The following is a 21,457-nucleotide window of genomic DNA, read 5'->3' as shown; positions in this document are numbered from 1 at the left end:
AAATACATATGAACTCATGTAAATTGGTCCTTTGGGTAAGGAGAAGAATTCAGCCCCCACACCCTTCTTTCATTCTTAAGGCTGGATTAGTAAGAAAACAATAAAATTGACAGAAGACTTGATTAACAGGAGAAAAACAAATTTAATATGTGTGCACAGGAGAATCACAATATGATACTCAGATCATAAAATGAAGCTTAAAGAAATTATCAAACCAGGCACCTTTTTATACTTTTTAGACAAATAAATAATACATTTTTTGTGAAATTTACAGACCGCCAAACAACCACAGACCAACAACAAAAACAGTGCTCTTTAGAAAGGAATCTAAGCAAAATTTGGGCTTGGGTAATAAACTAATAAAGGTTTACAAGGCTTGTTTATGTACCCTTTGCCTTTGGATTCTTTTCATTCTTGTGATAAGGTTGTCTCTCAGCCCTGAGGAGAAGGAGCACCTATCAGATGGAGATTTATCTCCTGCTTTTAGATGCACAGAGAGGTCAGCATTTTCTTCTGGCATGGGCAGGTGCCTGAATATGTTGTCTATTGCATTCCCAAGGATGTTGGACTTCAAAGTTTGGACTTTTATGTAATTTTCCATTTAAATCCATGGCTTATTAAGATTGTCAGAGAGTTCTTTGTCTAAGGCATAACATGTTCTTCATGTTAAGAGTCAGCCATGGAAATTCCTTTTGTAAACAGCAATTTCAAAAATATTACAGAAGATGCATTAACAATTATGAGAGCACAGGTGTCTCCCATCCTGACAGGGTCTGATTCAGGGAGATGATAAGCAGATTAAAGAAGGAGAGCCCTGACTGGTGTGGTTCAGTGGATTGAGTGCCCACCCATGAAACAAAGGGTGACGAGTTCAATTCCCAGTCAGGGCACATGCCTGGTTGCAGGCCAGGTCTCTGGTGGGGGGCGTGTGTAAGAAGCAGCTGATAGATATTTCTCTTGTACATCTCTCAGAAGGGAAAGGAGCACATCAGTGTTTCTGTCCCTCTCTTTAGCCTTCCCTTCCCCTCTCTGTGAAAATAAATAAATGAAATATATTTTTTAAAAAGGACAAAATACTATTTTTCTTGTATTATTGTAACTCTGCCAAGAATGCCATCTGGGCATGACAGAGACTGTGGTTCTGGATTGTTTTCCCATGGAGTTTTCTGTTGGTTATTAAGATATGTCCCCCATGACTGCCTTTTTAATATGAGATCTATACATCTTACACCTGACCTGTGGGACTCCTTCCTTGGTACCAGTCTTCTGGCAGTCAGGTCCCTTTCAAGAAAAGCTGTTAAGATGGATAATCTGGGAAGCCATAGTAGCAGCCCTGACATGTTAGACCAGATCCAGTCCCTGTCCAATGGCTGTACATCTGACTTACCTACCCTGATCAGCTTGCTAGTGGGCCACAACCGGTAAGACCTTCCGCCCACACTTAACTACCATGGACAGCTCCCAGTTGTCTCCCAGGTTAACAGTTGTCAAGCTTGAGCCTTGTGCCAGTCCCTGCATATCCCCAAGCACAAAAGTCAAACTCTATGAGTAATTGAGAAACTCTCTGCCCTTGGCTGAGATTGACAGTGGCAACTCTTTCTCCCACCAGAGTGACGCTAGTGTATATGACGGGGAAAGAAAGCAGAGCCCACCAACAACTTCACTTAAGGAAATTCTATTACCCTTCTTGATTACTCTCCTTGCCGCTTATAGACACTTCAGGTGTGTGGTAAACTATTAACAACAAAGCCTGTTTTATAATCTCTTAATGTGACTTACATAGAGCATCTATACCCTCCTGTTTAGTATTTTGGGGGCTTTCAATAAAACTCCAAAACAAATATAAAGGTTAAACTTGCATTTGATTATAATGTATTTAGGGTTATGCCTAAATACATGGTATATTTTTTAAAAAGGTATATTTAAACTTGCCACCTGAAAATGCACCACTTCCAAACTTTGCTTCAGATTCCACAAATTTGATTTCCTTCTAATTACATATGTGTAAATGAGTTGATAGGATTAACATTCAACACTAAAAATGCATATATAGTGCAATGCTGACACCAATTCCAATACGTGTTTTTTTCTCCTCATCAAGCAGTTCTCTGACACCAGCCAGGTGTCCTACAATTCAACTCAATCCTGATACTATCAACCCAGAAAGAGCATCAGATTCCATAAGTTAAGGTCTCACTCCTATAAGACTGACCACACCTGGCTAGCGAAGCTCAGTGGATTGACCACGGGCTGCGAACCAAAGTGTAGCAGGTTCGATTCTCAGTCAGGGTACATGCCTGGGTTGCAGGCCACGGCCCCCAGCAACCACACATTGATGTTTCTCTCTCTCTCTCTTTCTCCCTCCCTTCCCTCTCTAAAAATAAATAAATAAAATCTTTTTTTAAAAGCCATAGAAAATTGGTTTAAAAAAAAAAAGGCTGACCACAAATTCTGATGTCAATCATAAATCCAGGTAATGACCTGTGCTTCTGATGAACCAGCAACAAATCAGAGGTTTCTGTGACCCCCTCCTTGGGTTTGACTAACTTGCTAGAGTGGCTCAAAAGGCTCAGATATCAATTTACTTACTAGATTACTAGTTTATTACAAGCTAATGAAGAGATACTTAGGGAGAGGTCCAGATCAAACAAGCTTCTGTCCCCGTGGAGTTTAGGGCCCTGTGTGGCAGCACATGGATACTTCTGGTTCCCTAACCTGGAAGCTCTCTGAATGTCAGCCTTTTGGTTTTTATGGAGGCATCAATCACACAGGCATATTTGATTATATCAGTGATCCCCAGCCTATTTGTGAACCAGGGACTGGTTTCATGGAAGATAATTTCTCCACGCATAGGGGAGGAGGAGGATGGTTTTGGGATGATTCAAACACATTACATTCAAGCTCACCTCCTGCTGTGCAGCCCAGTTCCTAACAGGCCTGGACAGGTAAGGGGGGTTGGGGACCCCTGGATTTGATCATTGGCTATTGGTGATTGAACTCAATCTTCAACCCCTCTCCCCTCCGGGAAGTCAGTGAGGAGGTGGGGCTGAAAATTCCAACCTTCTAATCTCCAAGGTTCGTCTCCCTGGCAACCAGCCCACCTTCAGATTACCTAGGAACATTCCAGGCACCTCATTAACATAACAAAAGGTACGCTTAATGGTATCTTTACTTAAGAAATTCCAAGGATTTTAGGAGTCCTGGGCCAGGAAGGGCACACAGACCAATTGCCTATTTCTCATTATAAATTATAAAATTAGACATGGTGTCCTGTGATACTGGGGCATCAAGTAGCAAAGGTGTTGGGCTCCTTGGAGAGAAGCAAGTGAAAACCCCTGTGGTCTGTCTTGGAGATCTAATGGCCTTTCTACCAATCAGCTGTTTCAGCAATTTTGCCATCTACATAGTAAGTGCTCAATAAATATTTATTGATTAATTTATTTATTTATAAAAATTGCATCATGCAAGACATATTTTTCATGTCAGTATACACACATCTCATTTAAGATTTAGTTTTTTTGCCTTTTAAGTTGAACATTTTTCAGATAACTTTTGGAAATGTGTTCTTTCTGTGAAGTTATTATTTGTTCTCTTTGTCCACCCCACCACTGGGTGTTCATTTTTGTGCCTCATTGACATCCAAGGTACAGATGATATCTACCTTAGTTTTTGTTACCATCATCTTGGTAACCTCCACTACCAGGAAATAAGTGGTCTGTCTCTAAATTTCTTTAATCCAATTTATTCCCTACCCTACAGTTTATCTTATCACTTACAGACCCTTCACTGAAGGGGTCTAACAGTTTTAAATATTTAGTACCAAACTCTTAGCCTGAGATGGAAAAGATTTCAGCCTTCTGACAGGTCTCTGGCTCAGAACAGCTCTCATCAATCCTCCCATTTAAATTTTAACAGATAACAACCCAGATTAAACTCCCCTGTAGCTTCTATTTACCACCAGATTTTAATCCAAAAACCCTAATCATCTCCCATTTCCACCCCCCCAGATAATATTTCATTGCATGAATATACTATGCTTTATCTATTCATCAGCTGAAGGATATTTGAGTTGTTTTCACCCTTTGGCTATTATCAGAAATGTTGCTATGAACATTTACAAAATAAGTTTTTGTGTAGACATATATTTGTGTAGACATTTCTTGTATATAGTGCCTATGAAAGGAATTAACTCTATGTTTAACTTTTTAAGAGGCAGTATTTTCTGCCTCTATTGAGATGATCATATGGTTTTGTCCTTTATTTTAAATTTCATATATTTTTTATTTATAGAGAGCGGGGAAGGGAGGGAGAGAAACATCGATGCGAGAGAAAAACAACTGGCTGCCTTCCATAGGAACCCCGACTGGGGACTAAACCTGCAACCCAGGCATGTGCCCTGACCAAGAATTGAACTGGCAACCTTTCAGTTTGCTGGATGATGCCCATCCAACTGAGCCACACTGTCCAGGGCTTGTCCTTTATTCAACTGATATATTACATTGATTGAGTTTCATATATTTAACTAAATTCCTTCCTGGAATAAACCTCACTTGATCATGGTGTATAATCCCATTTATGTGTTGCTATATTTGGATTGGTAGTACTTGTTGAAGATTTTTGCCTCTATATCCGTAAAGGATATTAATCCATAGTTTTCCTGGTATATCTCAGTCTGGTTTGGGCATCAGAGTGTGATGGTCAGTTTTATGTGCAGCTTGGCTGGGCTACACCTCCAGTTATTCAATCAAACACTAATGGAGATGCCATTGGTATTTTAAAGGTATTTTTCAGATGTACTTTAAATTCACGTCAGTTTAAATGCATAAAGTAGATAATCTACATAAAGTAGATTATCCTAGATAGCTTGAGTCGACCTAATCCAATTGATTAAGGCTTTAAGAGGTGAGCTGAGGCTTCCCTGAAGAGAACAAATTCTGCCTTGGAGAGCAACTGGAGCCCATGAGAAGAGTGCCAGACTTCCAACGGCTGCCTTAAAGATTTGGAGGGTTTCAGACTTGCCGAGACAGTTCCCACAATTGTGTAAGACTATTCTTAGCAGTAAGTTTCTCAATATATTATCTCCTGCTGGTTCTGTTTGTCTAGCTGAACTCGAACATATAATGTAGGGTAATTAATACTGACCTTATAGGATTAGGAAGTGTTCCTTTCTCTTCTGTTTTCTGGAACACTTTGTAAAGGGTTTAATTGTTGTTTATTTGTTTTTAACTTTCTGTTGTTGACACTATTATAGATGTTCCCATTTTCCCCTCTTTTAGGGGGAAAATTTATTTACTTTTAGAGAGAGGGGAAGGGAGGGAGGAAGAGAGGGAGAGAAACATCAATGTGCGAGAGAAATGTCCATCAGCTGCTGCTTACACTCCCCCAGTCAGGACTTGGCCCACAACCCAGGCATGTGCCCTGACTAGGAATCAAACCTGTGACCCTTTGGTTTTTCAGGCCGGCACTCAATCCACTGAGCCACACTAGCTGGGGCTAATTTGAAGTTCTTCTGTCTCAAATATATCTGTGATGTCTTTTTGTATTTGTGTTTATTGACCTACTTTATACTTTTTAAAAAATTCCTGCATTATTATATTCTATAGTATAATGTCAGCTTTGTGTGTATGTGCCTGGCTGCTCTGAGCTTAAATCCCAGCGACAAATCTTTCTAGCAGTGAAGGTTTGGGAGTTTGATCTTGTTTTTTTGTTTGCTTGTTTGTCTGTTTGAGGGATTTGGATAGAACTGTGGAAAAAGTCTGGGATTTCTGGGCTGCACTGTTTTCTGTGGTTCTCCCTGCTCACCAACAGCCCATCCCCCTGCACGTTCTCAAGTCTGCCGGGTTTTGCTTTCTTTGTTCTATCCCCCTTAGATAAACTTTAATCTTTAAAATTTTGTTGCAAAAGGAAACAGACAAAACAAAACATGAATCTCTGTGATTTTAGTAGTCTGACCACATTATGCCTTATTGCAATCATTTGTAGTCCTAGATCCAATAAAAATTAGGTTTTTTTGTGCTGATAGTTATGGATTTCAGTGATAACAGTATAGGCTTAACCACAGCAGATTAAACAGTTAAATGAGAAGAGGGATTTATAATACATAGAATATGAAATCTTCTGAGTCAGAAGTGGAGAAGGAAAGTGGGTGTGGGTTATTTTTTTTTCTGCCTACCCATGCTTGCCAGGTGAAATTAAGCAGATTATGTACACAGACTTAAATAATTACAGAAAACAGATTCCATATAAAGAAGAGAAGAAGCAGCCAACTGTTGATTACATGGGATTTTAGGATCACCAAAATTCCAGAGTTTTTTTATTTGAAAATTTGAATTTTCATGTTGACTCTCTTGATTCTTTTTTTATTTAACCTTTATTGTATTTTTTACTACTTACTACCCCACCTTGATTCTTAAATATTGGCCATGCATGTAAATTGTCGCCGTAAAAAACTTCACAATATAAAGAAAACATGTGCACTGTTGAATTCCGCCCACAGCTACCATTTTGCCACCTTTCATGGCTTATATAGCCTTCAAAGGTGAAGTCAATGTTTTCTATGCACAGTCAGACTCAATAAATCTAGTGCTCACTGCCTTCGTCAGGCACTACTCTTGTTTCCCATGGACAAAGTCAGAAACCGGGCAGTCGTTAGTTACACTTCCCTGCCCTCACAACTATCCCCCAATTTTCAGACGTAACTCATTATCTCTCGGTGCCACTTATTTCCCCATTCTCTCCGCCACCCTTCCGTCTTTTCCCTAGAGCCTAAATCCATCACCACTCTAACTGATGCCCCCTTGTCCACTGTTGCTCCCATCTCGGCTATTCTCTCTCTCATCAGCCAGAATCTCCTTAAAATACAAATTTACTTCTGTTTCTTTCTCTGCTTAAAACCTTACAAAGACTTACCATTGTCCTTAGCTAAAAGGCCAAATGTTTTAACTATATAGAGAATTGCCTGGCATATGTATCTGTTCAAATTATAGTTAAATTAATAAATATATATAATAAATAAAATATGTAAAATCAAGAAAAGAAAATGCAAGTTTTTTTACTTTAGTTACCAATTTTGAGTCAAAATGTGATTCAGAATTATTGATTTAGGTCCCCTGATGGCTAAAGTTAAAAGAACACATTGAAAGAATATACTAATTTTCTGAAGAAAAAGTTTTTCTGTGACTTCCTTTTTAAAATAATAATGCATTTTTCAAATCTGATACAAATTTACTATATGATTATTATAGACAAGCCAATCTCAATTAGGCAATAAAGTTGCCTCTAGGACATGCCTGAAATCATGGCATAATTACATCAATTATGAAGAGAAGAAACTTGTCGTCCTATTATCTGCATAAGGAAAATGCATGTATCTATGAAGGAACATCAGTTTTAAGTACTAAAAACTTGAAAAAGGGGAGAATAGCACCAGAGTACCTCAGAGTGAAAGACAGTGATATTTATATTACTGGTTATGCTGGGACAGGAGCACATGCCACAGTGATCCTGGGAAAACTGAAACATATGAACAGATTTCTAAAAACTATGTACTTTACCAAAACTCTCAAGAACAAATAGAAAGTCTAAAAAATCCTTTAACTAGTCACTCATAACTTAAGAATTTCACAGTAACTTATTTTTTACTAATTAACATTACAAGGAGATGTATTAATTTAATATATAGCCCTTTTCCTTAGTATGTTTTTAAATCCAAAAGTAAATTATTTTTAAATTATTCTTTTCATGAAAATCTTCATTGATTTTGACTAACTGTACTTATTCTTTCCTCTCTGCTTTCAACCAGTGTACAACATTGCTACCTTCTGAAAATCACGTATATCCTCACACTGAAGAATATTGACTATGATGTGAAAGTCAAATTTAGCTGCTGTTTGTTTTTTCCCCCACAGATCTTGTTACACAAAAACAACCAGCTTTGCTTTGTGGTCATAATCCAGAGCAATCAAATATGAATCATAGTGAGGATGAAATAAGGAAAAATAATAAGTGGAGAGAAGGAGCCGAAGAAGAAAGGGAAAAGGATATAAAAGATAAACTGGAAGAGGAACAAGAGGAGGTGAAAAAAGAAGGAAAAATGGAAAATGAAGAAAGACATCTGAAGAAAAAATTAGTCAGTAAACCCCTTATGGACACTCTCTGGGCAAAGTTTAAGCTAAAGAAATGCCCCAGCATAGGAGATAGTCTTATGCTTGCATTTGAATTTAACATGACAGAAGACCAGGCAAGACAACATATTTCTTTACTGACAGAGTCACTTGTATAGTATTATTACCCATATAAACCAACACTTTCATTCTTGGATCAATCACCTCCCCACCTCATTTTTTTTTGCAGGTAAATGAGTGGTTTTTTAAAAAGAAGGAAGAATTCAATAAAGAAATGTGTAAGTGGAAACATAAGAGAAAGCTCAAGAGGTAAGAATGTTTTATATGTAGAACGTTAAATTGTAAGGAAGTGAAAAAGGAATATGGGGTAGAGCAAAAGTAGGTTTACAGTAATGAGTATGTAAAACAGAGTTTATTATGATATTATTATTTATTAATTATTGCATCATTTTCCATATGAACAACTGTAAACCTGCTCTTGCCCCACCTTTCATACCAACTTTTGGGACACTTCGTATTCACATAGTTATTGGATAGCCCAGAAACATTTTCATGTTTCTAGCCAGTGGCAAAGAACGATTTCCTGTCCTCTCTTTCACTCCGCTCAGCACACAGAAGTGCGTGTGCAAACATTGACATGCTGCCGTTTACCATTTTGTCATATTACCACACATGCCACAACAGCCATCCCATTTTTATTGATTGCAGTATAGAATTAATAATTTCATTTTGTTTATTCTTTAGATATTAAATATATTTGATGCTTTTCTTTCTATTGGCAGAAACTCACATGATTGAAAGATGTTAAGAAAAGAACATCAGTATTTTTTAAAAGATTTTATTTATTTATTTGTAGAGAGAGGGGAAAGGAGGGAAAAAGAGAGGGAGAGAAACATCCATGTGTGGTTGCCTCTTGTGTGCCCCCGACTGAGGACCTGGCCTGCAACCCAGGCAGGTGCCCTGACTGGGAATTGATCCAGTGACCCTTTGGTTGGCAGGCCAGCACTCAATCCACTGAGCCACACCAGCCAGGGCAAACATTGGTATTTTTAATAGCACTAGGCTATATATAGAATTTTTACATGTTATTTGTGTATCTTTATATACATATATTTATTTATTATATCACTTAGTCATCACTCTAAACCATAAAAAAGGAAACTAAATTGCTGGGAAATAATGATTTCACCAAGTACAAGTTTCTAAATGTCTAAGCTTGAACCGGTACTTTTTTTATCTCTCAGGCATTTCCATTCTAGGTGATGTCAATTCATATCTCATATGTAGTGTTTATATATTCCTATTTTCTCTATTAGAATTCTCATGTGATGTTTATACATTCCTGATTTCCTCCATTAAAATTCTCATGTGATGATATCTCCAATTTCTTGTACCTTTCCACCTTTATAACTTCTTTGACTCTGAAAATTTTAAATGTGTTTTTGGAAGATCCCCTTGTTTTTTAGTGGGAATGGTTTTCCAAATTTAACATTTTTATGTGTGTTAAGTATATGAACTGTTCTGTGGAACATTTTGTATGACACCATTCTTATGTATAAGTGGAGTTCTGAGAGGGTATACAAGAAAATCTTTGTTTTTAAAGATTTTATTTATTTATTTTTAGACCGAGGGGCATGAGAAAGAAAGAAGAGGAACATCGATGTGAGAGAGAAACATCAATCAGTTGCCTCTCACACATGACCCATCCAGGAAGTGAACCCGCAACCCAGGCATGTATCCCGACCAGGAATCAAAGTGGCAACTTTTTGCTTTGCATGACCACACCAACCAACTAAACCACACCAGTCAGGACTAAACAAGAAAATATTAGCAATTTTTAATTCTGCGGAGAACTGGATGAGGGGTACAAAGAAGTTTCTAGACATTTCATTTTTACACTACTGTGTATTTGAAGCTTTCTAATGTAAGTGCATTGATTTCATTTAAATAAAAAATCAGAGAAGAAATTACAAACCTCTGTGGAAATGTTAGAGAATACAAGGGAGATCTGCTATAGGATATAATGGGTTAAATGCATCCTGCAATCTGTTAGTACATCTCTAACTGCCCCTTCTGCCTTTTGTCTACAAACGTGACTGGGCTCCTGAAAGGTGATTTTTGTCTGTGTCTGTGACTGAATGAGAGGACCCCTTTTTCAATGACGCATATTCCACTCCAGGTATAGCTCGGTTCAAGGGGTAGAGCTTACAGCGGGGCAATGACCCATGGAATCCCAGAGTTGCAAAGTAACCCACCCATTTGGGGGTATGTCCCATTGCAAATTCCAGCAGATAACATCTTTCCCAGGCGGCGGGGCTCGCAGCAGCATAGCTTTCTGATCGTCAGGGCGGTGTCAGTGTCTTATGAGCCAGGATGTGGAAAACAGTGAGGAGCGCCTCAGAGTCTTACAGGTGACCCCAAATATCCCTCCACTTTTCCTGATCACACAAGGGCTTGCTCAGAATCCTCCCATTGTCTAAGCAACTGAGTTAATCCCTTTAGATACGCCCAACCCTGAGTGCAAAGTTTAATGGACCCAGCTCAGGAGTGATGACCAGCCAAACCACTGAGTTCAGCTGTGGCGTATTACTGTTTCCATCCAGATGGTGTCAGTGTTGAGCTGAATACTGACTATAGTCCTTGAGTGGATTGCAACTAGACGGATCCTTACCCCAGGCATCAGTGGTGATTTTCCTCCTCTCCACAGACTGGAGAGGCTGCCACAGGACACTCTACAGCGCATAGGAGCACTCACATCTTTAGAGGCAGTGGCCATCAGGCAAGGTGATCCTCTGCCGCAAATAGGCATGCCATTTGGTCAAAGTGGGGGTTCAAGCCAAGGCAGAGATGGGTCCAATAAAACATTCCAAGCCCATCCCTTGATAGGAAGGGCAATTCTTACCACGATATGCTGTTCTTTCATGAGAGTCTCTACCTGGAGGAGCCCTGTGTACACTGCTAGGAGCTGTTGCTCTGTGCGGGTATATTGGGGTTTTTGTCCCCTTCCAGAGCTGGGACAAAAGTCCTCGGGGCAGTCTCCCCTTTTGTTGTCTCTGCCACAGTCCCTGACCCATACCTTCCGGAGTCACAGACACAGCTAACGCAAATGGCAGCCCCGCTTGGCAGATGCCCAGAACTTTAATCTGCTCCACGGGCACTTTTGTTTTCTCCCCAGTGGCTTGCTGCTCAGCTCCCCAGTCCCACTGTGCCTCCCTCCGCCCCTTTGTTTTTCAACTAAGAGGCATAAGGGAGAGAGGCACTGTGCCAGGTGGGGAATAAAACTCCTCCAGAATCCCAAGTCCCTGTAATGGCTTATACCTCTTGACATGTTCTCAGGGGTTGGATAGGCTTGCACTTGATCGACCACAGCTTCCGGGACGCATGTGTCTTATCTGACCATAAGACTCCTAAAAACGTTATGACAGTGCCTGGACCTGGAACTTGCTGTGGGTCCATCTCCCATTTTATCCTCCGCAGATGTTCCAGCGAAGCCTGCAGAGCGTCCTGCTGCAGAGGCACGTCTTCACATGTTCACATCAGGTCACCAGTGCAATGCCTGTTTTACTGATGTGGGGGAGAACAGCAGAAACAGGTCTCAGGTCGGCATTTTATGACCTACTGTAGAGCTGCACAGGTAGCCTTGCGGGGAACACTTGGGAAACTCACTATTGCCTTATGCCCCTCTCATGTGAAGCCAAATTGATCTTGTGACTCAGTGGCCAGGAGTATACCGAAATAAGCATTTGCTAAGTCTAGTACAGCATGGTACACCCTTGGGACCATGACCAAGCTATCTAAAATGGTGGCAATATCAGACGCAGCCATACGGATGAGGGTACCACTGTGCTGCGCTGTTGAAAGCACTTTCGACAGGGTGTACAATACCCACTCAATGCAGTTCTTGGATAGTTTCTCACATTTCCTTATGCACATCCCCCCCAGCAATATTTTATTGATCTGTTTGCTGATTTATTTATTTTTTGTTTGTTTGTTTTATTTTCCCTGCTTTGTTTCATTTTGTTTATTTGTTTTTTAATTTTGTTTTCCATTTACTTTTCCCCAGACAATTTATATAACTTGACAATTACCACTGTTTCAGGGGCAATAGACTTACTGGTTCTCAGTTGGTGTTTCCCCTTAGCACTGATTTGATTATTCTAACTCGAAGGTAGAATTCACTGTTAGAGGTTTGCAGAGTTCGGCTGCATAGGGTATTAATGCCCAGTATGTTCTCTGGTTCTGGAAAGCTGAGAACCTCACACTCTCAGAGAGAGGAAGTAGAATGCCCAAATTTCACTGTTAAAGGGATCTTTCTGATTATAACTTCTGCCCTCTGTAATCAGCAATGACACTGAGGGGGCCAGAAAACTTCTCAGGGTAATCATTCGTTAGAGAGCATTTGGCTCCAGTCTCACTAGAGCATCACCTTTTATTTCTGGGAGACCAGTGAGCAGTACTCTTAAGGTGAGGCCTCTGATCACCTCCAGTGGCCCTCACCTGGAGGCATTTTTGGCCTGCCTCTTACACCTGGGGTGTGGAAGGCACCCAACCCAAACAGGACTGTATCCCTGAGGCCTCTGCTGGAGCAAGCAGGGCATCAGTTATGGTAGGGCCAGTGGAGCAGGTCTGAAGGCTCTAAGGTTTTAAGGCTTTCTACATGCCAAACACAGTACTGGGTTGTTGGTCTATGTTTTCAGGTGGGGACACGCTGTAGCAATGGGATCAAACCATATCCTTTGCTTCTGGGTTACTTTTACCAGACCCTTTGCCTTCAGTCTTTTGGCTTTTCGAGCTCCCTCTCTGTCTCTAGTCTTTCCCATAGTCTGTACCCATTCTCAGGATTTGTCAGTTTTCTCAGATCAACAATGGATTTGCCTAACTCACAAATGTCTTATCCCACAGCTGGGCTCATATAGATATTGGTGCCCGGTAGATGCTGGGGACAGACTTGAATATCTTGCCTTTTTTAAAAAAATATTTTATTGATTTGTTTTTAGATAGAGGGGAAGGGAGGGAGGAGGAAAGGGAGAGAAACATCAATGTGTGAAAGATACATCGATTGCCTCTAACATGTCCCCAAATGGGGACCTGGCCTGCAACCCAGGCATGTGCCCTGACTGGGAATTGAACCAGTGACCTTTGGGTTTGCAGGCTGGCACTCAGTCCACTGAGTCACACCAGCTAGAGCTATATCTTGGCTTTTATTCCTACAGTGAATGTGGTTTAATAAGGGCCTTCAAAGACAGAGGCGTAGGTAACCTGTCTCACCCTCCATAGATTTCCAGCCTCCCACATGTCCATGGGGAGAACCCTCACTGGGCCAAGCCTTCCTACAGGCTAGAATAATCCGATCTATAAGGAAGCGAGTACCTTGAGCCCCAGAGCCACATGCAGGTACTGCCAGAGGGCAATCTGTATAGCAATGTAGCTCATTTTCTTTGCCTCCTGCCCAGTCAAAGAAATACCATTGCTGTCCCTTCCTCCAAGTCCCATCACTGCACTAACCATGCCTGGATACTTGCCCTGGTCTTTTGCTAGAATTTGGCAGCTATATCAATAAGCTTAGTAGGAGTATATTTTCTCATCATGAATGTTACCTGGACTGGGATGCTGCCCCACTGGCTGAGGTTGTTGGTGCTGTGCTTTTATTTTCCTTTGTATTAGAGTCAAAGGTCAGGGGGCATCTCCTGTGTTTCACTGTCAATCACCACAACATCCTCACTTTGCTCTCCTCACTTTCCCAAGAAATCTTCCTCATAGTGCCCAAATTAGGCTTTGTCACAAGCTCAGAACTTAATTCAAGGCATACTGTGCCCTCCTAGCTTTGTAAAGTGGGACATGAAGGTCTCCAACTTATTATCTTGTTCTCCAGTCTTGTCTGCCAGCCCCAAAGCAAGCCAGAGCTGCATAATGGGCAACCGCACATCCTTCTCTAACCTCAGCTCTTCTTCCAACTTTCTTTATTTTTTTTTCCCTAAGTATTTTATTTATTTGTTTTTAGAGAGTAAGGGATGAAGAAAGAAAGGGAGAGAAACATCAACATGTGGTTGCCTCTCACATGGCCCCCACTGGTGGCCTCGCCTGCAACCCAGGCATGTGCCCTGACTGGGAATCAAACCCACAACCCTTTGGTTCACAGGCCAGCGCTCAATCCACACAACCACGGCATTTTCCAACTTTCTAATTCAAGCTTCAGCATCTAGTAGTGTGATGGACATAACTGAGCGGTAGCCATTCTCAGATAACAGTAATCTCAAGGTCACATGCTAATTTCCATTCTGCTTCTGTAAGCCCACCTCCACCCAGCGACTGCGCAATGCAACGCCACGTCAACCGCCTGCGACTGCGTTCTTTTCTTGCTTCCGCCTTTGCAGCAAGAATATAAGCAAGCCCCTGCCTGAGCTCGGGGCCCAGAATTTGGAGACTGCCTCCTTTGGGTCCGCATGCGTGAATAAATCTCCACTTCGTAAACCCCGAAGCTGTCTGAGTTGCCTTTTCCATAACAGTAGAGCATCAGTGAACAGCTGAACTGATCACAATAGTGGCCAGCCCACTGCAGCAGCCATTCCTTTCCCTTTTAGTCACAGTGCACTACGCACTGCTCTTCAAGCAAGCATATTAGACCAGCCGGCCTTTTCAGCGTGCTCCCTTACTCAGGAGGCAGACCAGAAGCATGTAGCACGTGAGCCACTCCTTCCCACAAAGAGGTAGGTGACCAGTTTTAGATTTACCTCACTTAACCTCTTTCCCAAGACTCGTTTTTTTTAAATATATTTTATTGATTATGCTATTACACTTGTCCTCTTTTATTCTTATAATAAAAAGTCTTAACATTTAAAAATGGACCCTGGCTGGTGTAGCTCAGTGGATTGAGCACAGGCCTGTGAACCAAAGCATCACTGGTTTGATTCCCAGTCGGGGCACATGTCTGGGTTGCAGGACATATCCCCAGTATGGGGTGTGCTAGAGGCAACCATACATGGATGTTTCACTCCCTCTGTTTCTTCCTCCCTTCCCTATCTCTCTAAAATAAATAAAATCTTTAAAAAATAATAAGAAATAAAAATGGATAAAAACTTAGAAAATATTAATAAAGTATGGACTTTAATTAATAGCAGTGTATCAATATTGATTTTTAATTGTGACAGTTGTGCCATACTAATGTAAGATGTTAACAATAAGGGTAAATAGGTGTGGTGTATATGAGAACTCTGTGTACCATCTTTTCAATTTTTCTGTAAATCTTTTTCTTTAAGATTTTATTTATTTATTTTTAGAGAGGGAAGGGAGGGAGAAAGAGAGAGAGAGAAACATCAATGTGTGGTTGCTGGGGGCCATGGCCTGCAACCCAGGCATGTGCTCTGACTGGGAATCGAACCTGCGACACTTTGGTTCGCAGCCTGCGCTCAATCCACTGAGCTATGCCAGCCAGGGCTCTGTAAATCTTTTTAAATTTTTTTATTTAATTTATTTTATTTAGACAGAGAGAAAAGGAGGAAGAAAGAGGGGGAGAGAAATGTGTGAGAGGGAAACATAGATTTGTTGCCCCTCACATGCTCCAGTGGGGACCTGGCCGGCACCCCAGGTATGTGCCACGACCAAGAACCACACCAGCGACCCTTCAGTCTGCAGGCCAGCGCTCAGTCCACCAAGCCACACCAGCCAGGGCTTTCTGTAAATCTTAAACTATTCTGAAAGTTATTTTTTTAAAAAAATACCAAAAAATAAATAAATAAAATAGATCTAGAATAGTATTTACTTGTTTGCTAATATTAATTAAATAATATCAAAGATGAATAAGTTTCTAATGTATTTTTTAAAGATTTTATTTATTTATTTTTAGAGAGAGGGCAAGGAAAGGAGAAAGAGAGGCAGAGAAACATCAATGTGAGAGGGAAACATTGATCAGCTGCTGGAGACTGAACCATCAACCTAGGCATCTGTCCTGACTGGGAATTAAACTAATAGCCTTTCCCTTTGCAGAATGATGCCCAGCCAACTGTGCCACACCAGTCAGGGCTAATGTGTTTTTAAAGATCAGGAAAAACTGACAAAACCAAATAATAAGAACTTTGTTAATAACAAATGCCAAATTCAACAAACCAAATAAATCAAATTCCTCTGTCAATGCCTAGGTGTTAACTCTTGCTTTTATTTATTGGTAATATACCTAACAGCTAAATCAGTCAGGTTCCTATCATAATACAGAACCAGTAAGAGATATATAGGTTTTTTCATTTAGATATAGGCATTTATTTCAAGGAATTGGCTTACATGATTGTGGGAAGTAGCAAATTCAAAACCCATAGGGCAGCTTAGCTGGATATAAACTCTCAAGCTTAAGCTACAGTTGCCACCACACACAGATGGGATTTCTTCCTCAGGAAAACCTTGGTTTGGCTCAAGGCCTTTCAACTCATTGGGTGAGGCCCACTTAGATGATTAAAGATAATGTTCTCAAAGTCAGCTGATGGTAGATGTTAACTACATTTACAAAATACTTTTACAACATACACCTCAAATAGCCTAATTGACTACTGGTGAAGATTGCAGCATAGGCAGATGTGGCTTGCTTCTTCATACAACCACATCAAAATTACAACTAAAATATAGAACAACCATCACTCAGAACCAGCAGAAATAGAGTTTAATGGAAGTCTGACAACTACAGAATTAAAGAAACCACATCCATCCAGACCGGTAGGAGGAGCACAGACATGAATGGGCTGGTCCCACAGCTGCATGTGGTAGAAAAAACTCAGGAGGAATAACTTGGGAGTGAGGAGTCCCAGCCCCACACCAGGCCCCCAACCCAGGGTTCCAGTGTCAGGAGGATAAGTCCACATAACTTTTGGCTGCAAAAACCAGTAGGGATTGAGTCTGTGGAAGAAACTGCTGGAGCCCCATGCAGTTCCTCTTAAAGAACCCACGCACGGACTCACCTACTCAGCCTCACTCCTCACTCCCTCTGAGCTCCAGCATCAGGGTAGCAGCTTGAAAGGCACAAATGGTATACAGGGAGAAACTAAAGTGTCTGGCATGAAGGCAAGCAGAAGCCATTGTCTGTTTTCTAAACCCTCCCCCAATGTGGCTATAGAGCCAGTAGGCTGGTGCCATAGCAGAGACTCCATCAATCTGGCTAACACTGCTTTCCTAGTACTAGAAATCCCCAGAGACTCTGCCCCACCCAATTTACAGGCCTGCCCAAGCAGCTTTTCCATATGAATGGCTCATCTCGGCTCATGCTTCACAACTTTCTAAATTCTCTCAAACAGGCAACAGCTGGCTTCAGTGAGCCCAGGCCCAGCAGTAGCGGCAGCTGGCCTAGATTCACAGCTTGGCTTTGCCTGGGATTTGCCAAACCCAGCACAAGTAGCAGCCATCTCAGATTGCTTTATGGCTCAGGCAGGGTGGCCCCAGGCAAAATACAGGTGGGGGCTGACCTTGGCCTGCACCACCTGGGGTACCCCAGGGCCAACACAACTAGTGGACAGTTACAGACCACACCGCTGCACCACCACCCTGCCCCTGCCCAGCTGATCCTCCATGGAGGGCGGAGGTTGGTGGTAAGTGGTCACAGCCAAACCTTACAGCTGACTTGCCTGGGTAAATCCCTCTCATTGATCTGCCAACAGAAACCAAGACTCAACTACAAGAGGAGGGTGTACTCAACCCACATGAAGAGTGAACCTCAAGCACCCAGCTTGGGTGATAGGGAAGGCTGTGCTGCTGAACCCTAAAGGACACCTACTACATTAGGCTATGCTACCACAACAGGAGGACATAGCAGCCCTACATGATACATAGAAACAACTACAAGGAGGCTGCCAAAATGAGGAGACAAAGAGACATGGCCCAAATGAAAGAACAGATCAAAACTTCAGAAAAAGAGCTAAGTGAAATGGAGATAAGCAATCCACTAGATTCAGGGTTCAAAACATTGTTTATAAGGATGCTCAAGGAACGTAGTGAGGGCCTAAATAGCATAAAAAAGACCCAGTCAGAAACAAAGGATACACTAATTGAAATAAAGAACAATTTACAGGAAAACAACAGTAGAGTGGATGAAGCTGAGAATCAAATAAATGAATTGGAATATAAGGAACCAAAAAACAACCAATCAGAACAATAAGAGGGGCCCTGGCTGGTGTGGATTAGTGGATTGAGTGCCAGTCTGTGAACCCAAGGGTCACGGCTTCAATTCCCGGTCAGGACACATGCCTGGGTTGTGGGCCAGCTCCCCAGTAGGGGGGGCACAAGAGGCAACCACACATTGGTGTTTCTCTCCCTCTCTTTCTCCCTCCATTCCCCCTCTCTAAAAATAAATAAAGTCTTTTTTTAAAAAAAGAACAAGAGAGAAAAAGAATCCAAAAAAATGAGGATAGCAGCCTCAGAATCAACTTCAAGAAGTCCAACATTCACATCCTAGGGGTGCCAGAAGAGAAAGAGCAAGAAATTGGAAATCTGTTTGAAAAAATAATAAAAGAAAACTTCCCTAATTCTGTGAAGGAAATAGACATGCAAGCCCAGCAAGCACAGAGAATCCCAATTGTGATGGATGCCAAGATGCCCACTCCAAGACACATCATAATTAAAATGCCAACAGTTAAAGAAGCTCTTAACAGCAGCAAGAGAAAAGAAGTTAGTTATCTACAGGAGAATTCCCATAAGACTGTCAGCTCATTTCTCAAAAGATTTGCGGACTAGAAGGAATATTCAAAGTTATGAAAAGAAAGAAATATTCAAAGTTATGAAAAGCAAGGTACTATAGCCAGGATTGCTCTACCCAGCAAAGCTGTTATTTAGTATCAAAGGGCAGATAAACAGCTTTCCAGGCAAGAAAAAATTAAAGGAGTTCATCATCACCAAACCATTAGTATAAGAAATGTTAAAGGGACTTATTTAATTTATTATTTATTAATTACTTATTTATTTTTAGAGAGAGGGGAAAGGAAGGAAAAAGAGGGAGAAAAAGATCGATGTGTTAGAGAAACATCAGCTGCCTCTCATATGCTCCCAAATGGGGACCGGACCCATAACCCAGGTTCGTGGCCTGACCAGGAATCAAATGGATTGTAGGTGTGTGCTCAGTTCACTGAGCCACACCAACCAGGGCTTAAAGGGACTCATTTAAGAAAAAGAAGGTCAAACGTATGAACAATAAAATGGCAAAAAAAAAAACCCACAAAAAAACCCATATCTACCAACAGTTGAATCTAAAAAATAAACTAACCAAACAAAAAGAACAGAGACAGAATCATGGATCTGGAGAACAATTTGATGGTTGCCAGATGGGAGGGGGATGGGGAAGAATGGGTGAAGAGGTGAGGGGATTAAGAAGTACAAATAGGTAGTTTCAGATAGCCATGGGGATGTAAAGTACAGCATAAGAAATGGAGTAGCCAAAGAACTTACATGCATGACCCATGAACATGAACCATGGTGGGAGGATTGCCTGAGGAAGTGGGGGTGCTGGGTGGAAGAAAGCCAAGGGGGAAAAATCAGACAACTGTAATAGCATAATTAATGAAATGTAATAAAAAAAAAACTATGATTGGCCCTGGCTGACGTGGCTCAGTGGATTGAGCTCTGGCCTGCAAACCAAAAGGTCCCTGGTTTGAGTCCTAGTCAGGACACATGCCTGGGTTATGGGCCAGGTCCCCCAGTACAGGGCACTAGAGAAGCAACCATACATTGATGTTTCTCTCTATTTCTTTCCCTTCCTCTCTCTCTGAAAATAAATAAATAAAATCTTAAAAAATATAAAATAATAAAAAAATAAACATTGCCATATTTCCCCATCTTTTTGCCCTAACCCTTTCTAGTACCTTCAACGAATGCTTCCATAAATTTGAATTGCTTTTTCAACATCATGCTAACTGCTGTAGCTTTGAACTTTTGCCTTTACATGATTAAACTTATTTGCTTCTGGGAGACAGGAACCTCTCACTCCTTCTCTCTCTAATCTCTTTACAATATTAGAATACTTTGACATCCTGAAATATTTTAAGTACAATATTTAGATGAATTGTTATTAGTATTAACAGCCTTATTCCATCCCTCTACCAGCAACTAAGGTGCTAGATGTTTCCCTTTCTTCTTACCACAACCACCATCACCTCACCTCACTCGACTACTTCTCTAAGTTCTTCTTCCTCATTCTCTAATACCTACTAATAAACAGAGAAGTTCTATTCACCTCTAGATCAAGAATATCATGGACTGAGCGTGGGCTGCAAACCAAAGTGTCGCAGGTTCTATTCCCTGTCAGGGTACCTGCCTGGGTTGCAGGCCATGACCCCCAGCAACCACACATTGATGTTTCTCTCTCTATCTCCCTCCCTTCCATCTCTAAAAATAAATAAATAAAATCTTTTTTTTTTAAAAAGAATATCAGATCATTCTAGAGCAATTTTAAACATTTACTCAGATTTGGTACACTTTTCCAGATGTTCTTCCCCTCCCTCGGAGGCTAGACATAATGGCGGGGGGCTCGAGAGGGCGGGGATCTCTTTTTACATTGAGTCAAAGATGCCCTGAGGGTAAGGTGGGAAAGAGGGAGGATGCCCTGATGTCCCTAGGGTTGCTCAGGGTCAAAACTCGGACAATTCACCCAGCCAGTGACAAAGTACGAAAGTATACTAGGACTCATGTGATGGTTGATTTTGGCTCCAGCACTCCCAGATGGCTTTGCTGAAACTTACTTAGACTTTTAGGCAGTCTAGGATGTTTCCATTTAGTCTCCCTCTCTTCCTCCTTCACTTGGGGGTCAGACTTGCTTCATCATCTGCAGTGGCTCCCCAGCCTTTTAAGCTCCTTCCTAATTTGCTCTCCTATAAGCATTTCCCCTAAAAAAATTCTTGCATGCTTAAAAAAAAGTACTCTGACCACTCAGCTTGATGGTTTACCCTTCTGAACTCTTCACTAGAACTGAGAATTTGGTACATGTAATAATTTAGTTCTTAAATATGATAAACTTTTAGTTAGAGTAAGACCTGACAAATCTAAAACTGAACCACAAGAAAGAAATTTGCATTTTTGTTTTTGAGTTCCTACAGTTCTTCTGAATTGAATATTCAATTTTCTGAATATCATTGTTTTAGCAATGGGAGCTAAATTATTAATTAATAAATAAGTACTGAGCATTTTCCTTTCTGTCTTGCACTGTATTCCAGAGCAGTACTTCTCAAAATTTAGGGTGTATAAGAATTAGAGTTTTTTTTAACTGATCTTAAATACTTTTTAAACACATTTTTATTGATTGATTTTCGAGAGAGACATCAATTTGTTGTTTCACTGACCATATTCTTAACCCCTCCCCCACATCACACTTA

The 21,457-nt window shown here is 41.0% G+C and overlaps 1 protein-coding gene across 1 annotated transcript; it reads left to right on the top strand.

Moving 5' to 3' along the window:
* The first annotated feature begins 1,302 nt into the window (after positions 1-1,302).
* NANOGNB (NANOG neighbor homeobox) lies at positions 1,303-11,737 on the top strand. The gene is made up of 5 exons (XM_045839688.1): positions 1,303-1,372; positions 7,908-8,239; positions 8,353-8,432; positions 10,831-10,907; positions 11,601-11,737. The coding sequence occupies exons 1-5, from the start codon at positions 1,303-1,305 to the stop codon at positions 11,735-11,737; spliced, it is 696 nt and encodes a 231-aa protein (XP_045695644.1).
* The last annotated feature ends 9,720 nt before the right edge of the window (positions 11,738-21,457 follow it).

Source organism: Phyllostomus hastatus, unplaced genomic scaffold, assembly GCF_019186645.2.
Source record: "Phyllostomus hastatus isolate PE091 unplaced genomic scaffold, TTU_PhHast_1.1 phas_contig_308, whole genome shotgun sequence".
NCBI classification, from domain to species: Eukaryota; Metazoa; Chordata; class Mammalia; order Chiroptera; family Phyllostomidae; genus Phyllostomus; species Phyllostomus hastatus.
This window is presented reverse-complemented; position numbering and strand designations above follow the sequence as displayed.

What these genes read in the sequence shown, in the direction of transcription:
- NANOGNB (XM_045839688.1), top strand. Translation starts at nt 1,303, where the DNA reads ATGGATAATCTGGGAAGCCATAGTAGCAGCCCTGACATGTTAGACCAG. An exon ending in CCAGTCCCTGTCCAATGGCT is followed by an intron (nt 1,373 to 7,907) that starts GTACATCTGACT and finishes TTTCCCCCACAG; the next exon opens with ATCTTGTTACACAAAAACAA. An exon ending in TTAACATGACAGAAGACCAG is followed by an intron (nt 8,240 to 8,352) that starts GCAAGACAACAT and finishes TTTTTTTTGCAG; the next exon opens with GTAAATGAGTGGTTTTTTAA.